Source organism: Nymphalis io, chromosome 5 (genome assembly GCF_905147045.1).
Source record: "Nymphalis io chromosome 5, ilAglIoxx1.1, whole genome shotgun sequence".
Lineage (NCBI taxonomy): Eukaryota > Metazoa > Arthropoda > Insecta > Lepidoptera > Nymphalidae > Nymphalis > Nymphalis io.
Window position 1 is genome coordinate 4,953,221 of NC_065892.1, and position 13,758 is coordinate 4,966,978.

At 35.1% G+C, this 13,758-nt stretch overlaps 1 protein-coding gene across 1 annotated transcript; it reads left to right on the top strand.

Annotated features, from left to right (window-relative positions):
* The first annotated feature begins 3,244 nt into the window (after positions 1-3,244).
* Positions 3,245-10,626, top strand: LOC126768351 (elongation of very long chain fatty acids protein 7-like). The gene is made up of 5 exons (XM_050486376.1): positions 3,245-3,299; positions 4,013-4,221; positions 6,807-6,969; positions 9,780-9,916; positions 10,594-10,626. The coding sequence occupies exons 1-5, from the start codon at positions 3,245-3,247 to the stop codon at positions 10,624-10,626; spliced, it is 597 nt and encodes a 198-aa protein (XP_050342333.1).
* Positions 10,627-13,758: the final 3,132 nt, after the last annotated feature.

Genomic DNA, 13,758 nt, shown 5'->3' on the forward strand with positions numbered 1-13,758 from the left:
TTATTTTATTATTTTTAATCAAAACAGCAAATATATTTATATATTAGAGTGAGTAATTTATTTACATTATAATAGATACTTTACGCAACAAATATACGTTATCTGAGTGCGTCGAATGTCTCCCCAATGAAGCATCTGTTCTCCTAGTGCATACAATATAAAGACGATGAAAACATCATGTCGTTATAAGACTGTTAACAGTTCAAATTATTGACAGAACCTACGATATACTTTAATTGTAGCATTCATAGATTTTCAATTGCTTTTACCTTTACACAGTTAATTCTGTGTGTGTAATTACAACAGTTTATTCTGTTTATGCTTAGCATTTTTGTATGTATGTATGTTAATTATTTAACATAATGTATGAAGATGTCATGCGAAGGCATTGAAAGCGAATAAAATAAAATGAGTATTATATTAAGTTGATGAACTTTTTTACAGTTGTATAAATTGACGAAATACAATGAGTTTTTTAAATAATAAAAAAAATACTTTAATAATTTAAGATTCCGTACAGATTAAAAATTGTAGATAATTAATTATTACATAAATGTAGTTTTAATTACTTCAGTCTTTAAATTAAATTATAATAATTGTTGAATAATCTATATGTATATTTAATTTAATCTTGCAAAGGAAATTATGAAACCTCATATTTTCTATATTATATAAAAATATTGTAATGATTTAATACTTTATTGTATCTTCTAAAGGTTGAAAATAAATATAAAACTTAAAAATATACATATATATTATCGTTTATAACTGGTAACCAGAAACCGTCAAGAACAAGTCAAGTCAAGTAAAGAACGTCAACCAATTTTTTAATAATATTTAAAAAAAACCTCGTTTTGGATTTTATATTCATCCAAGGATTTCTTGTAGAAAATGTATATCAACGAAAACGTTCAGTTTTCGTATTCAAACTAATTTCCATTGTCTTTTAAGTATTGATCTAATATTTAGTTAATATTATTTTAATAGTTATATAAATACCGGGGTTTAAATATCTATTGTCAAAATTTTATACGCTATAAAATGGCGAGCACGGCAAATTCTATATACGCAAATTATTTAAATTATATTGAAAACCCAGTCAGTAAGTAGCTTAATATATATTTTTTTACTACATGATAATCTTTAAATCTATCATGACGCTTGAAATAATTTCTAAAAAAATAAGAGCAAAAAACATTATGTTGCCTTGTTTGAAAATAGTATGCTCGTGACGTTAATATTCGCTATAATTGGAATATGCAACGACAAACGTCAAAATGTGACGTACTACAGGTACGTTCAAAATTTAACAATTATTTCTTTGTGTTTTTTAATTTTTTTTTAAATTTTAACTGAACACAAAAATTGCCATTAGTAAATTATTATCACGTTGACCAATGAAACATAATAATTATTAATTCATTTATATTTCAAAACAGCTCTAAGTAATATCCCGCTTGTATTCTCCACGAAAGGTGCTAGGCGGCTAGAGTGTAGAGTGAGGTCTGAGATCAGAGAATGTTTTTAGTTTGCGAGCGGGAGAAGAATATTAATAGTTTGCGACCTTTTTTGTAAAGATTGTGCCATTTCTGATCTATTGTGGCGTGTATACGGTACACCACTGACTTTTAGGCGGGTTTTGTCTTTCGGAAATATATTATGTCCTTGTTTTTTTTTCGGAACAAATCGGGACTGCGCAACAGTAAGGAGTAATCAACATTTTATTTAATTTGTTACTATCATTGCTTGCTAGTGGCGCTAACTGGTGTCATCAAAAAGTGATATCCCTCCATTGTGTCAATATATTTCTTTTATTTTAGAATATATTATGTTTGTACGTACGTACTTTGTAGTTTCTGATATTCAAACGAATATTTTATTTCTTTGAATTTATCTTCTATGACAAATATGACAAATATAATGACAATTATAAATATATTGCAAGCCACAAAAATAAATAGTCATATTTTGTCTGTTAAAATTGTTTTATGGAAAGTTCGACATTGAAATTTTGTTAATAATTAATCTATTGACGCATATCGTATTGTACAGTTCAGCTTGGACGGCAATTTGAATAAAGGTTAATGTATAAATTAAAATTGAGGCAACTACTCGGCCCATGTCAATCTAGGAATTAGAAAACAGTACATTAAACGGTTATTAAGCTGATTAGGAAATGCTAGGTATCAAGTAAGCTTCAGAGTCGCACTTTTTTTTCCCACTCAGTAGGAACCTACAAACGAAATAAAGTTTTATGAATAAGTGACCACTTAACTAAGATCAGTTTTTTAGAAATTAATTTATTATAAAAAACTAGGTTAATTGCTTCTATAATGATATTCGTACTGGTATTCTGCATTTACTTTAGATTTTGTGAGTTTTGTTTTAATTTTTAATTCATAACTTTTTTTTTAATTTCTTATCCGAATTTCTTATTTTGGACATGATGTTTGGTTGTGACAGAAAGTTTTTTATGCACTTCAATTGTTTTTTTAGAACTACGTTAATTGGTTAGAAATCATTATAAAAAGTTACAGTATTATTTAAACAACGGTGTAGTACTTGCCACTATCTTACGCCATGCGTAATACCTTTATTAAGGATTGTGAATCAATTACGATTCAACGAAAATTATGTTCGTTGAATATCATTTTGTACACATTTCACACAATACTTAGACGGTATAAATCTAAATAAAAATTTCATTTGTAACAATTTGTATGTAACGATAATATTCAACTGCTTCTGGACCATAAAATGATATTTCAACCAGTTATTTACTGTTTGAAATATCTCAACAAATTGTGAATGTTCCAATTGTAGCAACCTGTAAATGTGACCGAGCTGGGCCTCCTCTTCCCTTGTTTAAGTTTGCAACTTATTCCACCACGCTGCTTCAATGCAGATTGGCACACATCTGGTAAAATTTCATTCGACACACGTAGATCTTTCCCCATTTTCATTCACAGCGTTGCTTTGAAGTTACAAATTCGATTAAGATTCACGTGCTGTTGGATCATTTGGGCACAGGTATTAAAAATAATTTAATGTTAACTGCATAATTTAACGACTAATCTCTCTACAGTCTCGTTGAATTGGCATATCGGAGTATGAGAGTAAGTAAATGCTTACTTAGATAGTTTTGAAATTGACTGCCGTCGTTGAAATTCGTTCAAGAATATATTTAAAAGGAAATATTATGTATAGGAGAGGTAGCCGTAGCCTAAAATAAATAAAGAAGGAAATGATTTTTTGTTTCGAAATATTTTTCTGCTTCAGAGTTACAACGCTTACACGAGGTAACACCGTACAAATTCTTCGTCTTTTTTATATTAAAAACATTTTCTGTTGTTTTTTTAAGGTTTTACGAATTTTCGTAGTACGCCCCCCCCCCACCGTATACTACAAAAATTCGGAATTTATTATTATTTTTTAGCTTATATAATAATTTTCAATTTGTTGAATCTATTAACCTTTTGTGATTAGGGTTTAAATAAAATCTAAGTTTTTTATTATTTTTTGGATAGTTTTATAAAACGTTATGAATGAATGAATATTTCAACGTCATTTATTGACAAATTTATAAAAAAACAATCAAGTCTTAAAACTAAGTAAATCATGTATATATATATAATATAATAATAATAAAATATAAAATATAAAATAACCATATACTTTCCATAAAACATAAATAATTGACTTGCTCTGTATGAAACGGAAATTTGTGTCGGCTTTTATAATTTTGAACTTAAATCCAGCAGAATAATATTATGGTGACATACGTTTTTCGTCTCAGACAGATATATTGCTGAGCCATGAAAAAATATATTTTGCGCATGCGTATATAATAAAAAAGTTAATCATGATTTATTTAAATATTTTATTAAATTGATAATGCTTTTGTATTCTTTTTTTTGCCTTTCACTTGCTTTTAATTTATAAGTTCCTCTTTTTAACCTATCAATTTTCCTTTAAAATTTAATCTAGTATTAATATAAATTTTAATTTTCAGTTCCAGAAACAAAAGAATGGTATATGACTGGAAGCCCGATAAAGCTTCTCACTATACTAGCAATCTATTTAATCTTTTGCCTACGTTTGGGCCCATGGTATATGAAAGACAAAAAACCATACCAATTAAAAAACGTTATCAAAATATACAATATATTTCAAGTTCTCATATCAATTCATAAGAATTTATATAAGACTGACATGCTCTATGTAACCCTATAAGGTGACACAATGGCATTTACGTAACATTAAGCTGTATCTTTATTATTAGACAACATAACAATTTTACAGTCCTTGCAACTACTTTTTAATATATATACGTAAAAATATATGTGCAAACAAATAAAAATATATTTACACATTTTCATTACTAATTTATTTTATTTTTTACATCAAATATATAGAAATAAAAATTAAAAATAGTTACTATAAAAACGTGACCGCGTGGAATGGTGTCATAAATGCTAACAGCATTTACACTTTGAATTGCAATTTCTTCCCTGTCATTAGTAGAGGAATAAGACGAGGACGTTATTTGACAATTTAGTTGAAAATGTAAATTAATGTTGAGTTGAAATGTTTGGTATTAATATATTATATAACCATTTTCAAATGTTAAGCTTTGTTCAAGTTTTAATAGGTTATTAAAATAAAATAAAATTGCAAGTAATACTTGTTCAATATTTACAAAATTGACATTTTTAAATTCAAGTTACAAGTTATTTGAACCGAATAAATTAAATCTAGTATAATTTTATATATAACGTCATTAATGAATTAATTTTAAATGCAAACAATTTATATTGTTACAGGGCACAATTTACATATTTTTCACAGATTTCAACTTTTACTGCCAAGGTGTTGATGATTTAAGTTTACCGTCCACATTACGGGTGATAATTTCTAATTTTTTTATATATTGCATAATAAATAAAAATAATTATTCTGATGAAATAAGACATTTATTTTCTTCCATCTCGTTTAAATAAATACAAATGGACATTTGACATATAATCCACGAATAGGACATATTTTATAGTATTTTGAAAATATTCAGTACCTACGTTTAGATATAAGTTTTTGTACGCAAAGCCAGACAATAATTGAGTCCAGGCTATAAGGCTACAGCTGCATGAGCACACGGGATGTCATCCACTTCCACCTAAGCGCATTTGCAGCGGTTTGGTAGAATAAGTCTAACAATACTCCTCAAAAGCACGCGAATCAGTGAGACATTTGCAGAATACCTATATGTTAACTAACACTAAACTTAACCGTCGGAATAGAGTAACCATTAAGTTTCTTTTCGGTTCTTCACGGTAGCATTCGCATTTCAAACCCGTTGTAACTTTAAATTTTATGTCTGCCTCGTTAGTCTAGTGGCTAGATGTATTTGGAGAATAGCTGTGTAAAATCGGTCGCCAATCGACGACGATGTACAATCACTGTGGAGCGGACATTGGAGGCCACCCCGGGTGGAGCGTGGTGATGAATGTCCTTGTTTGCAAAGTCAGACATGACCTCTTACTGTGAGCAGTCGTGTCTGCGATGATCCGCAGGGAATCGGCGTGGAGGGCCGTAGTATCCTTCTGTGAGATCATCATGGTCCAGAAGGAGACGGTGGAGCGGGAACGGGAAAGGCCGATCCTGCTCGGTGGAGATGACGTCAGCGTCGTCTCAGATCTCCCACGCCCCCGACGCCTAGGCCCCGAGAGCCAGGATGACCTCACACTGCCGTACGCACTAGCGAGAAGTGCGAGGAGGCGATATTATCCTCTAAGGACAGCTCCACTGAGCTACGAGTGGAGCACAATAAAGGAGAGGCCGCGGATGCGTTAAATCAACACGATTCCGTAGCCTTTCGATCCTTGCCGAGGACGGCCATCGCAGTGGTTTCAGTGGGTGCGAGTCCTACATAACCCGGTTGCATAACGGCGTGAAAAAAAGGTGCTGGGTGAAGGGCCCGGAGGTCCTGGGTTCAATAACCAGGTCGGGCCAATTAAATTAGTTTTTTCTGTCGAAAATTCTCCGTAGCATTCCGGAGTCTGGAAGTTGGAAATGTGTACCCGTGCCTCGGAAAGCACGTAAAGCCTTTGGTTCTTTGCCTGAACTCTCGTCGTGTCGGATTGTCGTCCCATCAGATTATGAGAGTTAATGATACAGAGTGCACCTGTGTCTGCGCACACACTTGTGCCCTATCATATGTCCTGTGCAGTTGGCTAATCTCTCTTCAGATTGGCCGCCGTATCCGAAATCAGTGTGTAGGATATTATTATTATTATTTTAAATTTTATGAGCCTACTTCAACAAAGTATATTTTGATTTGATTAGATATGTATAAGCCGAGATGGCCCAGTGGTTAGAACGCGTGAATCTTATCCGATGATCGTGAGTTCAAACCCGGGCAAGCACCACTGTATTTTCATGTGCTTAATTTGTGATTCTAATTCATCTCGTGCTTAACGGTGAAGGAAAACATCGTGAGGAAAACCTGCATGTGTCTAATTCCATTGAAATTCTGCCACATGTGTATTCTACCAACCCGCATTGGAGCAGCGTGGTGGAATAAGTTCCACAAACTTCTCCTCAAAAGGGAGAGGAGGCCTTAGCCCAGCAGTGGGACATTAACAGGCTGTTACTGTAGATATGTATGTTTTATATTACACTGCTTAATAGTTTCTTAACTAATATTATGAATACATAGGGTGAAGATTAAGAATCAACGTAGATTAAGTATATGTTAATTGTTTTATACTTTATATATGTATATAAGATATTCACTTTGATTATTTCAGTTAGCAAAAGCGTACTGGGTTTATTACATTGTGAAAATAATCGATCTTATGGACACGGTATTTTTCGTGCTTAGGAAATCAAACAGACAAATCACGCAACTTCACTTGCATCATCATACAGTGATGCCGATTGTTAGTTGGATTGCTATAACATTCGTTCCAGGTATACAATTATTTTATTAATTACAGTAATCAATTACTTTATTAATGATTATACTAGTTCAGCTTTACCTATACTGCCGCCATAAGGAAAAAAGACGTATCTGCAAAAAGTAAGTTCGGAGAAAATAAATGTTTTATACAATTAAAATTGAAATAGTTGCTGTGGAAATAATAATTAAAATAAAAGCATTTTCTTAGTGTGTGGCTATGCATTATACATTTATCTATCATATTGTATTAAAAAATACTTATTAGAAAAAAATATATATTCTATTTCATCTTAGTAAAAAAATCATCGAAAAATAAGTAATACTACGTAGAAAAGATGCATCTTGGTATATGCGTTCTTTCAGTTTAGGAATTTATAAAAACGTCATTTCTTCTTCGCTATTTGTAATAAGTAATTAAACAAAAAACAGACGTTTCAGCTGATTGTTGCCTTTCAACTTGATAATTTAGTATGATATATCATACCATCTACACATAAATTATACACCTGTGACCTACCTACAATGCAAGGACCTGCTATTTAATAAAACATTATATTTACATACTTAAGTTTTTCAAAATCCGATATTTATTAAAAAAATATATAAAATCGCCAACGATCAAAAATTCATTTATCATCCATAAATTCAATGTGCTATTTGCACACAAGCGTTCCTTTACGATTTTTTTCTAAATTTAACAACAGAGGCATTATGAATTCTTTCTAGGATCCTGTTGTAGAACCGTACACATTGCCCCACAAAAGAGTTACTGACTCTACGGAGTCGAGTAACAGGAGTAATTAGTTTGTGTTTGTTTTTTATAGCAACTAAGTAAGAGTATCAAATTTTCTCACAAGATCATTAATGTTTTTCCATACGTACATAACATTAAATAATGTGTATTGAGAAGCAAAAGTGCATATTTTTTCTTCTCTTTGCAAGTCTGTCGTAGAGATTCTTTAGCTCCTAGGTTATAGATTGCATGAATAGACCTCTTCTGCAGCACAAATATCGTATTGATACCGGCAGTATTACCTTACACTATAATGCCGAGAGATATTACACTGTAAAAATAACTAAAATATACAAAGTGAGCTGTATCAACATCAGTAAATAGTCTTATTTTCTTAACTGCAAAATCAGCTGCGCTTAGTCTACTCACCATTCCGTTAATATAAGGGGCCATTGCAAATTTGGCATCAACAGTAAGACCAAGAAATGCAGTTGAGCCAACTGGATCTATATGGATTTTAAAAAACTAAAGAGGTAACATCAGCAAACAATACCATATCATGTTTGTTTCCTACAAGATATTTGCATTGATGTATATGAGGAATAGAAAATGTCCGAGAATTGATCCTTGAATGTTGGCCTTCTGGATTCTATTGCTTAGATAAGAATTCAAAAACTCGAGCACACATTCTCTCCATCTCTCTTCCATTTGTATGTACCATGTTTACTTGGTCGTAGGCCTTTGTGCAAACCCATCGGTATATCTACCCAGACCCCTAACATACACGTATCACATATTTACATTAGTCTTTGTTTATTTAACTTTACACTATTTTTGTGTTAATTCTCACTAAGGTTCTTGACATAGACCTAACTCACACGTAGCCTTGTGGCGGACTGTCAACACTATTCAAGAACATTTAGATGAGATCATAAATAATTTAGTATTTTCAATGATTTTACATATTCCTAAAAATAGTATTGTTGTGTTCCGGTTTGAAGGGTTGAATTAGCCAGTGTAACTACAGTCATAAGGGATGTGATATCTTAGTTCCAAGGTTGATGGAACTTTGGTGATGTATAGGATGGTTAATATTTCTTATAGTGCCAATGTCATTAGGTAGTGATGACCACATACCTATTCCAAAAAAAAACAAATAACGGACCAACTTTTTCAAGATTTCTGTCTCATAATGGGACAAATGTACGATGAGCTCACAAAAGATAAATCAAGTTGTTCAATCAAGTCGCTGTATTCAAGTAACGAATACAGCGACTACCTCTTTGGAATATTGGCTTGCACATGTTGCTCAGATTGCTATCATTCTTGTATTTATATTATATATTATTCAGCACAGTTGCTATTATTCTTCTCAACATTTAGCAATACTTAGGAGAAAACACGCTTCTGGCACTTGCGTTATATTTATTTGGGTTAATACTACAATAAAAAGACATATCTACGTAGATACGTCTTTCTTCGTTAGCATAATGATCATGACAGTGTAATTGTGTCTTAATTATCCATCAACATGCAGAAGCGTCTTTTCATTGTATGATCTTGTTATTGTTTTGAATGTAAAATAGATGTCTTTTCAACTTAGTAACCATTAAAAACGTCTTTTTTTAGTGCTTGATTAAATTATTTGCAAATACGTCTTATTTATGCACTGCTAACTACGTTTCTGTAAGTCTAAGAAATAATATAAAAAATACTGGCAGATGCGTCTTTTTTTACTGAGTCTGAATATGGAATAGTCAATTTTGAAAAAATGTTAAATGCGTCTTTTTTTTTTTCTCAGGACGACAGTATAAATGTTGTTCAAAATGAACTAGTTTATTAATGCTGTCTTTTTTCCGAATATCTGTTTATCGTGCGTGTTAAACTAAAAATATTTCGATGTTTCTTTTCGCGTTGGAATCAGTACCACAAGGTGATCCCTTGTGAATTTAATTGACATATGTTAATTTGGCACGGTTAAGATTTTACTTAGCTTACATTCTGGCAATTTATTTTATTTAATCTGTTTTTTTTTGGAATAAAATATTATATTTAATGTCCTACTTCACACATTTTTTATCTTTACAGGAGGTCAAGGTATATTAATAGGATATGTTAATGCTCTGGTGCATGCTGTTATGTATACATACTACCTTCTTGCCGGTCTAGGAGATGAGTACAAGAAATATCTTTGGTGGAAAAAATATTTAACAATACTACAATTGGTAAATCAAATCTCATATTATTAAATAAAAAAATTAGTAATAATATTTAAAAACTAATTAATTTTATTTTATATTCTTATAATTCACCAACCAATGAACCAATAAAATTTTTCCTCGCGAGGGAAGGAGGCCATTGTCTAGTAGTGTCTTGTTACTGGCTTTTACTTCTACCAATATTATAATTAATGATTAATAAGAAAGAAACGTTATTATTTTTTGATTCATTTTTATTTATTTCAGATACAGTTCACACTCATTGGAGCACACAGTATCAATAGCTTATTCTACCCATGTTCCTTCCCCTTTGTTTTAAAGTTACTTATTATATTCTATGCAATTGTTTTCCTGAATATGTTCGGAAAATTTTACTATTACAGCTACGTTAAGAGCAAAAACGATAAAGATATTAAAAATGTATCAAATGAAGAAAACAAGGTAGTTAATAATAAAACGCATTAACTTCGTCAATGACAATATTGATAGATTAATTTAAAGTTAATCCATATTTTCATTAAAATATTATTATTAAAAAATGTCTATTATAGAGGATTTTTATTTCAAGCTAGCTTGACGTTCCTGTATAATTCCTAAGTTTACCTCATGTTTCTAAAAAAAGGGTCAGATCAAATCACAAATTCTAACGCTAAACAGAAATACTAAGTATTGTTGTCTTCCAGCTGCCGGTGAAACTACAGGAAAAAGGGGCATAATATCTTAGTTTTTATGGTTGGTGGCGCATTAATGATTGCAGAAATTGTAATTTAATGATTGAGCGTTTTTTGGATTATATAAAAGTAGAATTATATTATTTGAAGTATATTGTATGAGTCAATGTAATCATGACATATTATTTAAAAAATATGTTAAACGATCAACACTTCTGTGCGCCTTTCTGCTAAGTCAATATATATCAGGCTACATAAGATATCATTAACAAATAATGTTTCAAATGTAACATTGAATTCTCTTTTGCTCTTCAGTAGATATAAGAAAAATTAATAAGATATAAAACAGAATTAAATCAACTTCTTATACATTTTGGTATAATTGTCATTTTTCATAGCAATATGGTTTAATTAGAGGTCGTTCCACAACTGACGCCACTAGCAGATATCACAAAATGCTATTGGTATATTCTGTGATCTTTTTTTTAAAAACTTGAGGTAAACTTAGGAATTAACGAGCTGTGTTTTCTGGTGGTAGGATGCTAACATCCGCCTGGCTTGTTACCACCGTACGCATGGTGAAAAACTCGTGAAGTGGCTTGCAGCCGCGTTTCGAGGTCAGCCAGCGTACAGCCAATGCCCGAGCGAATATTGCTGCGATGGGTGTTGGTCCAGTGGAGACGGCTGTTGAACCAATGCCGGGGGAAACTGTATTGACCTACCGGACAGGGAGATCTGAAGAAACGGCTGTTCCGCTGGCCGCCCGTGGCATAGTACAGGGGCCCGAGCGTGCCTAACCAGCTCACGAGGCTGCCCCACCAGGCCACGCATAATCTCGGGGTGGACCGTCGTGCCGGTTGATGACCGGAAGGTGGGGTCCCGGTGGCCACTTCTGGGGGGGTTCGGGGGCCCTTCCGTCCGGCGGATCAGTATATTTTCCCTTTTGGCAACCATTTGGGAAAACACGCCTCCATAGTTTGCCCATCCCTATCGTGGCAATACGTCGCTCGCTTCACGTCTCTTTTCCATTTTTTTCCCAAATGGTAGCGCAACAAAACAGAAATAACGGTCGTACAGCGGTGCATATCCCCCCCCATACCCTCGCTGTTTGAGGTCGAGTTCTCTAACATCCGTGGACTCCACACTAACCTCAACGCTATCCACTACCATCTCGAGACAGCATGGCCAGCAATGTTGTTTCGCACGGAGACACAAATACTCCGTCCTGCCGATACCAGCTACCTTAATTATCCCGGCTACACGCTTGAAGAATCCTTCAAAGCGAAAGCCGGAGTATGCTTGTTCGTCAGGACGGATGTTTGCTGTCACCGACTGCGCTACTTGGAGGACCCCTCCTTCTCCATGTTGGTGGTACGTGTGGACCTGGTTCGTCAGAGTCGAGTCTACGTGTGCCTCTACAGATCCCACAATGGTGACTTGGAGACAAGCCGATTATTTGACCATCTTAGTCGGGTGGCAGATGCTGCGCAAGAGCAGTTTCCTAACGCGGCATCGGTGCTTTTGGGGGATTTTAATGCTCACCACAAATCATGGTTGAAATCTCTCAAAACTGTCCATGCTGGAAGAACTGCTCATGCTTTTGCTCTCACACATAACTTGACTCAACTGGTTGATCAACCCACCAGGATCACAGACATTGATGGGCAAGCACCTTCTCTACTGGACCTTCTGCTGACTTCTCACCCGGTGGAATATCAAGTTGTGGTTCAGGCTCCTCTTGGCTCTTCGGATCATAGCCTTATCTACCAGAGTGCCACAGGCCAATCTGCCGCCACTAGCGGTATGCAAACGTCGCGTTTGGCACTATAAGTCAGCAGAATGGGACGGTATGCGCGATTACTATGCGTTGGTCTCTTGGAAGGAACGTTGCTTCAGTGGGAATGACCCGACAGCTGGTGCCGCTGCTGTTTCTGACAAGATCATGTTGGGAATGGAATACTACATTCCTAGCTCAGATCTCGTCAGTAGGGGTACGCGTAACCGTTGGTTCACTCGTGAATGTGCCGACGCTGTATCATCTAAGCAGGCGGCATATCGCGCGTGGATCAACGGCTGCATTAGCGGGGCATCTAACATTGACTCACTGAAAGCAAACTACAATAAAAATTCCAAGTCCTGTAGGAAGGCATACACGAGAGCGGATGCACAGCGCATTGTACAGATTGGTCATGACCTTGTTTCGCATCCTAGGGGCTCCCGTAGCTTCTGGCATCTGACCAAGTCTGTGCAAAACAATTTCTGCCAACCTTCGCCGCCACCGCTCAGAAATCCGGACGGATCGCTAGCTCACAGTCCGCAGGAGAAAGCCGACCTCCTGGCTAAACTCTTTGCCGACAACTCTGTGATCGATGATTGTAGTGCGCAGCCACCAACATGAAGGTATTCTTCATGTGTGCGTGCGGAGCTGCAATCACTTGATATACGAAAAGCTAGCGGTCCCGATGTAATACCAGCCATTGTGCTGAAGAAGTGCGTGGCGGAGCTGTCTCCTATGTTAACGCGCCTGTTAACACTTTCTCTCTCTTCGGGACGTGTGCCGGAGGCTTGGAGAAGAGCTAATGTGCAAGCGGTTCCCAAAAAAGGGGATCGGTCTGACCCGGCAAATTATCGACCAATAGCTATCACTTCAGTAATTTGTAAGGTAATGGAACGGATTTTAAACAACCAACTGATTCATTACCTAGAAGATCACTGTCTAATTAATCATCAGTACGGGTCTCGACCAAAACGGTCCACAGGTGATCTTCTAGCGTACGTAACACACCTCTGGGGTGAAGCTATCGACAAGCATGGAGAATCGTTGGCTGTCAGCCTCGATATCTCCAAGTCTTTCGACAGCGTCTGGCACAGAAGTCTTCTCTCCAAGCTGCTGGCATATGGTCTGCCTGCTCAGCTATGCACCTGGATTGCCAGCTTCCTACACAAGCGTAGCCTTCGTGTTTTAGTTGATGGTTGCGCTTCACCATTCTATGTAGTGAAAGCTGGGGTCCCCCAGGGATCTGTGCTATCTCCCACACTCTTTCTTTTGCATATCAATGATATGCTCTCTCTTGGGAACATACATTGCTATGCAGATGAAAGTACAGTGCATGGTGGATACCACGGACGCGCAGTGGCTGGGCGGGCGCAAACTTCCTCAGTTTCAGTCAGGCGGGA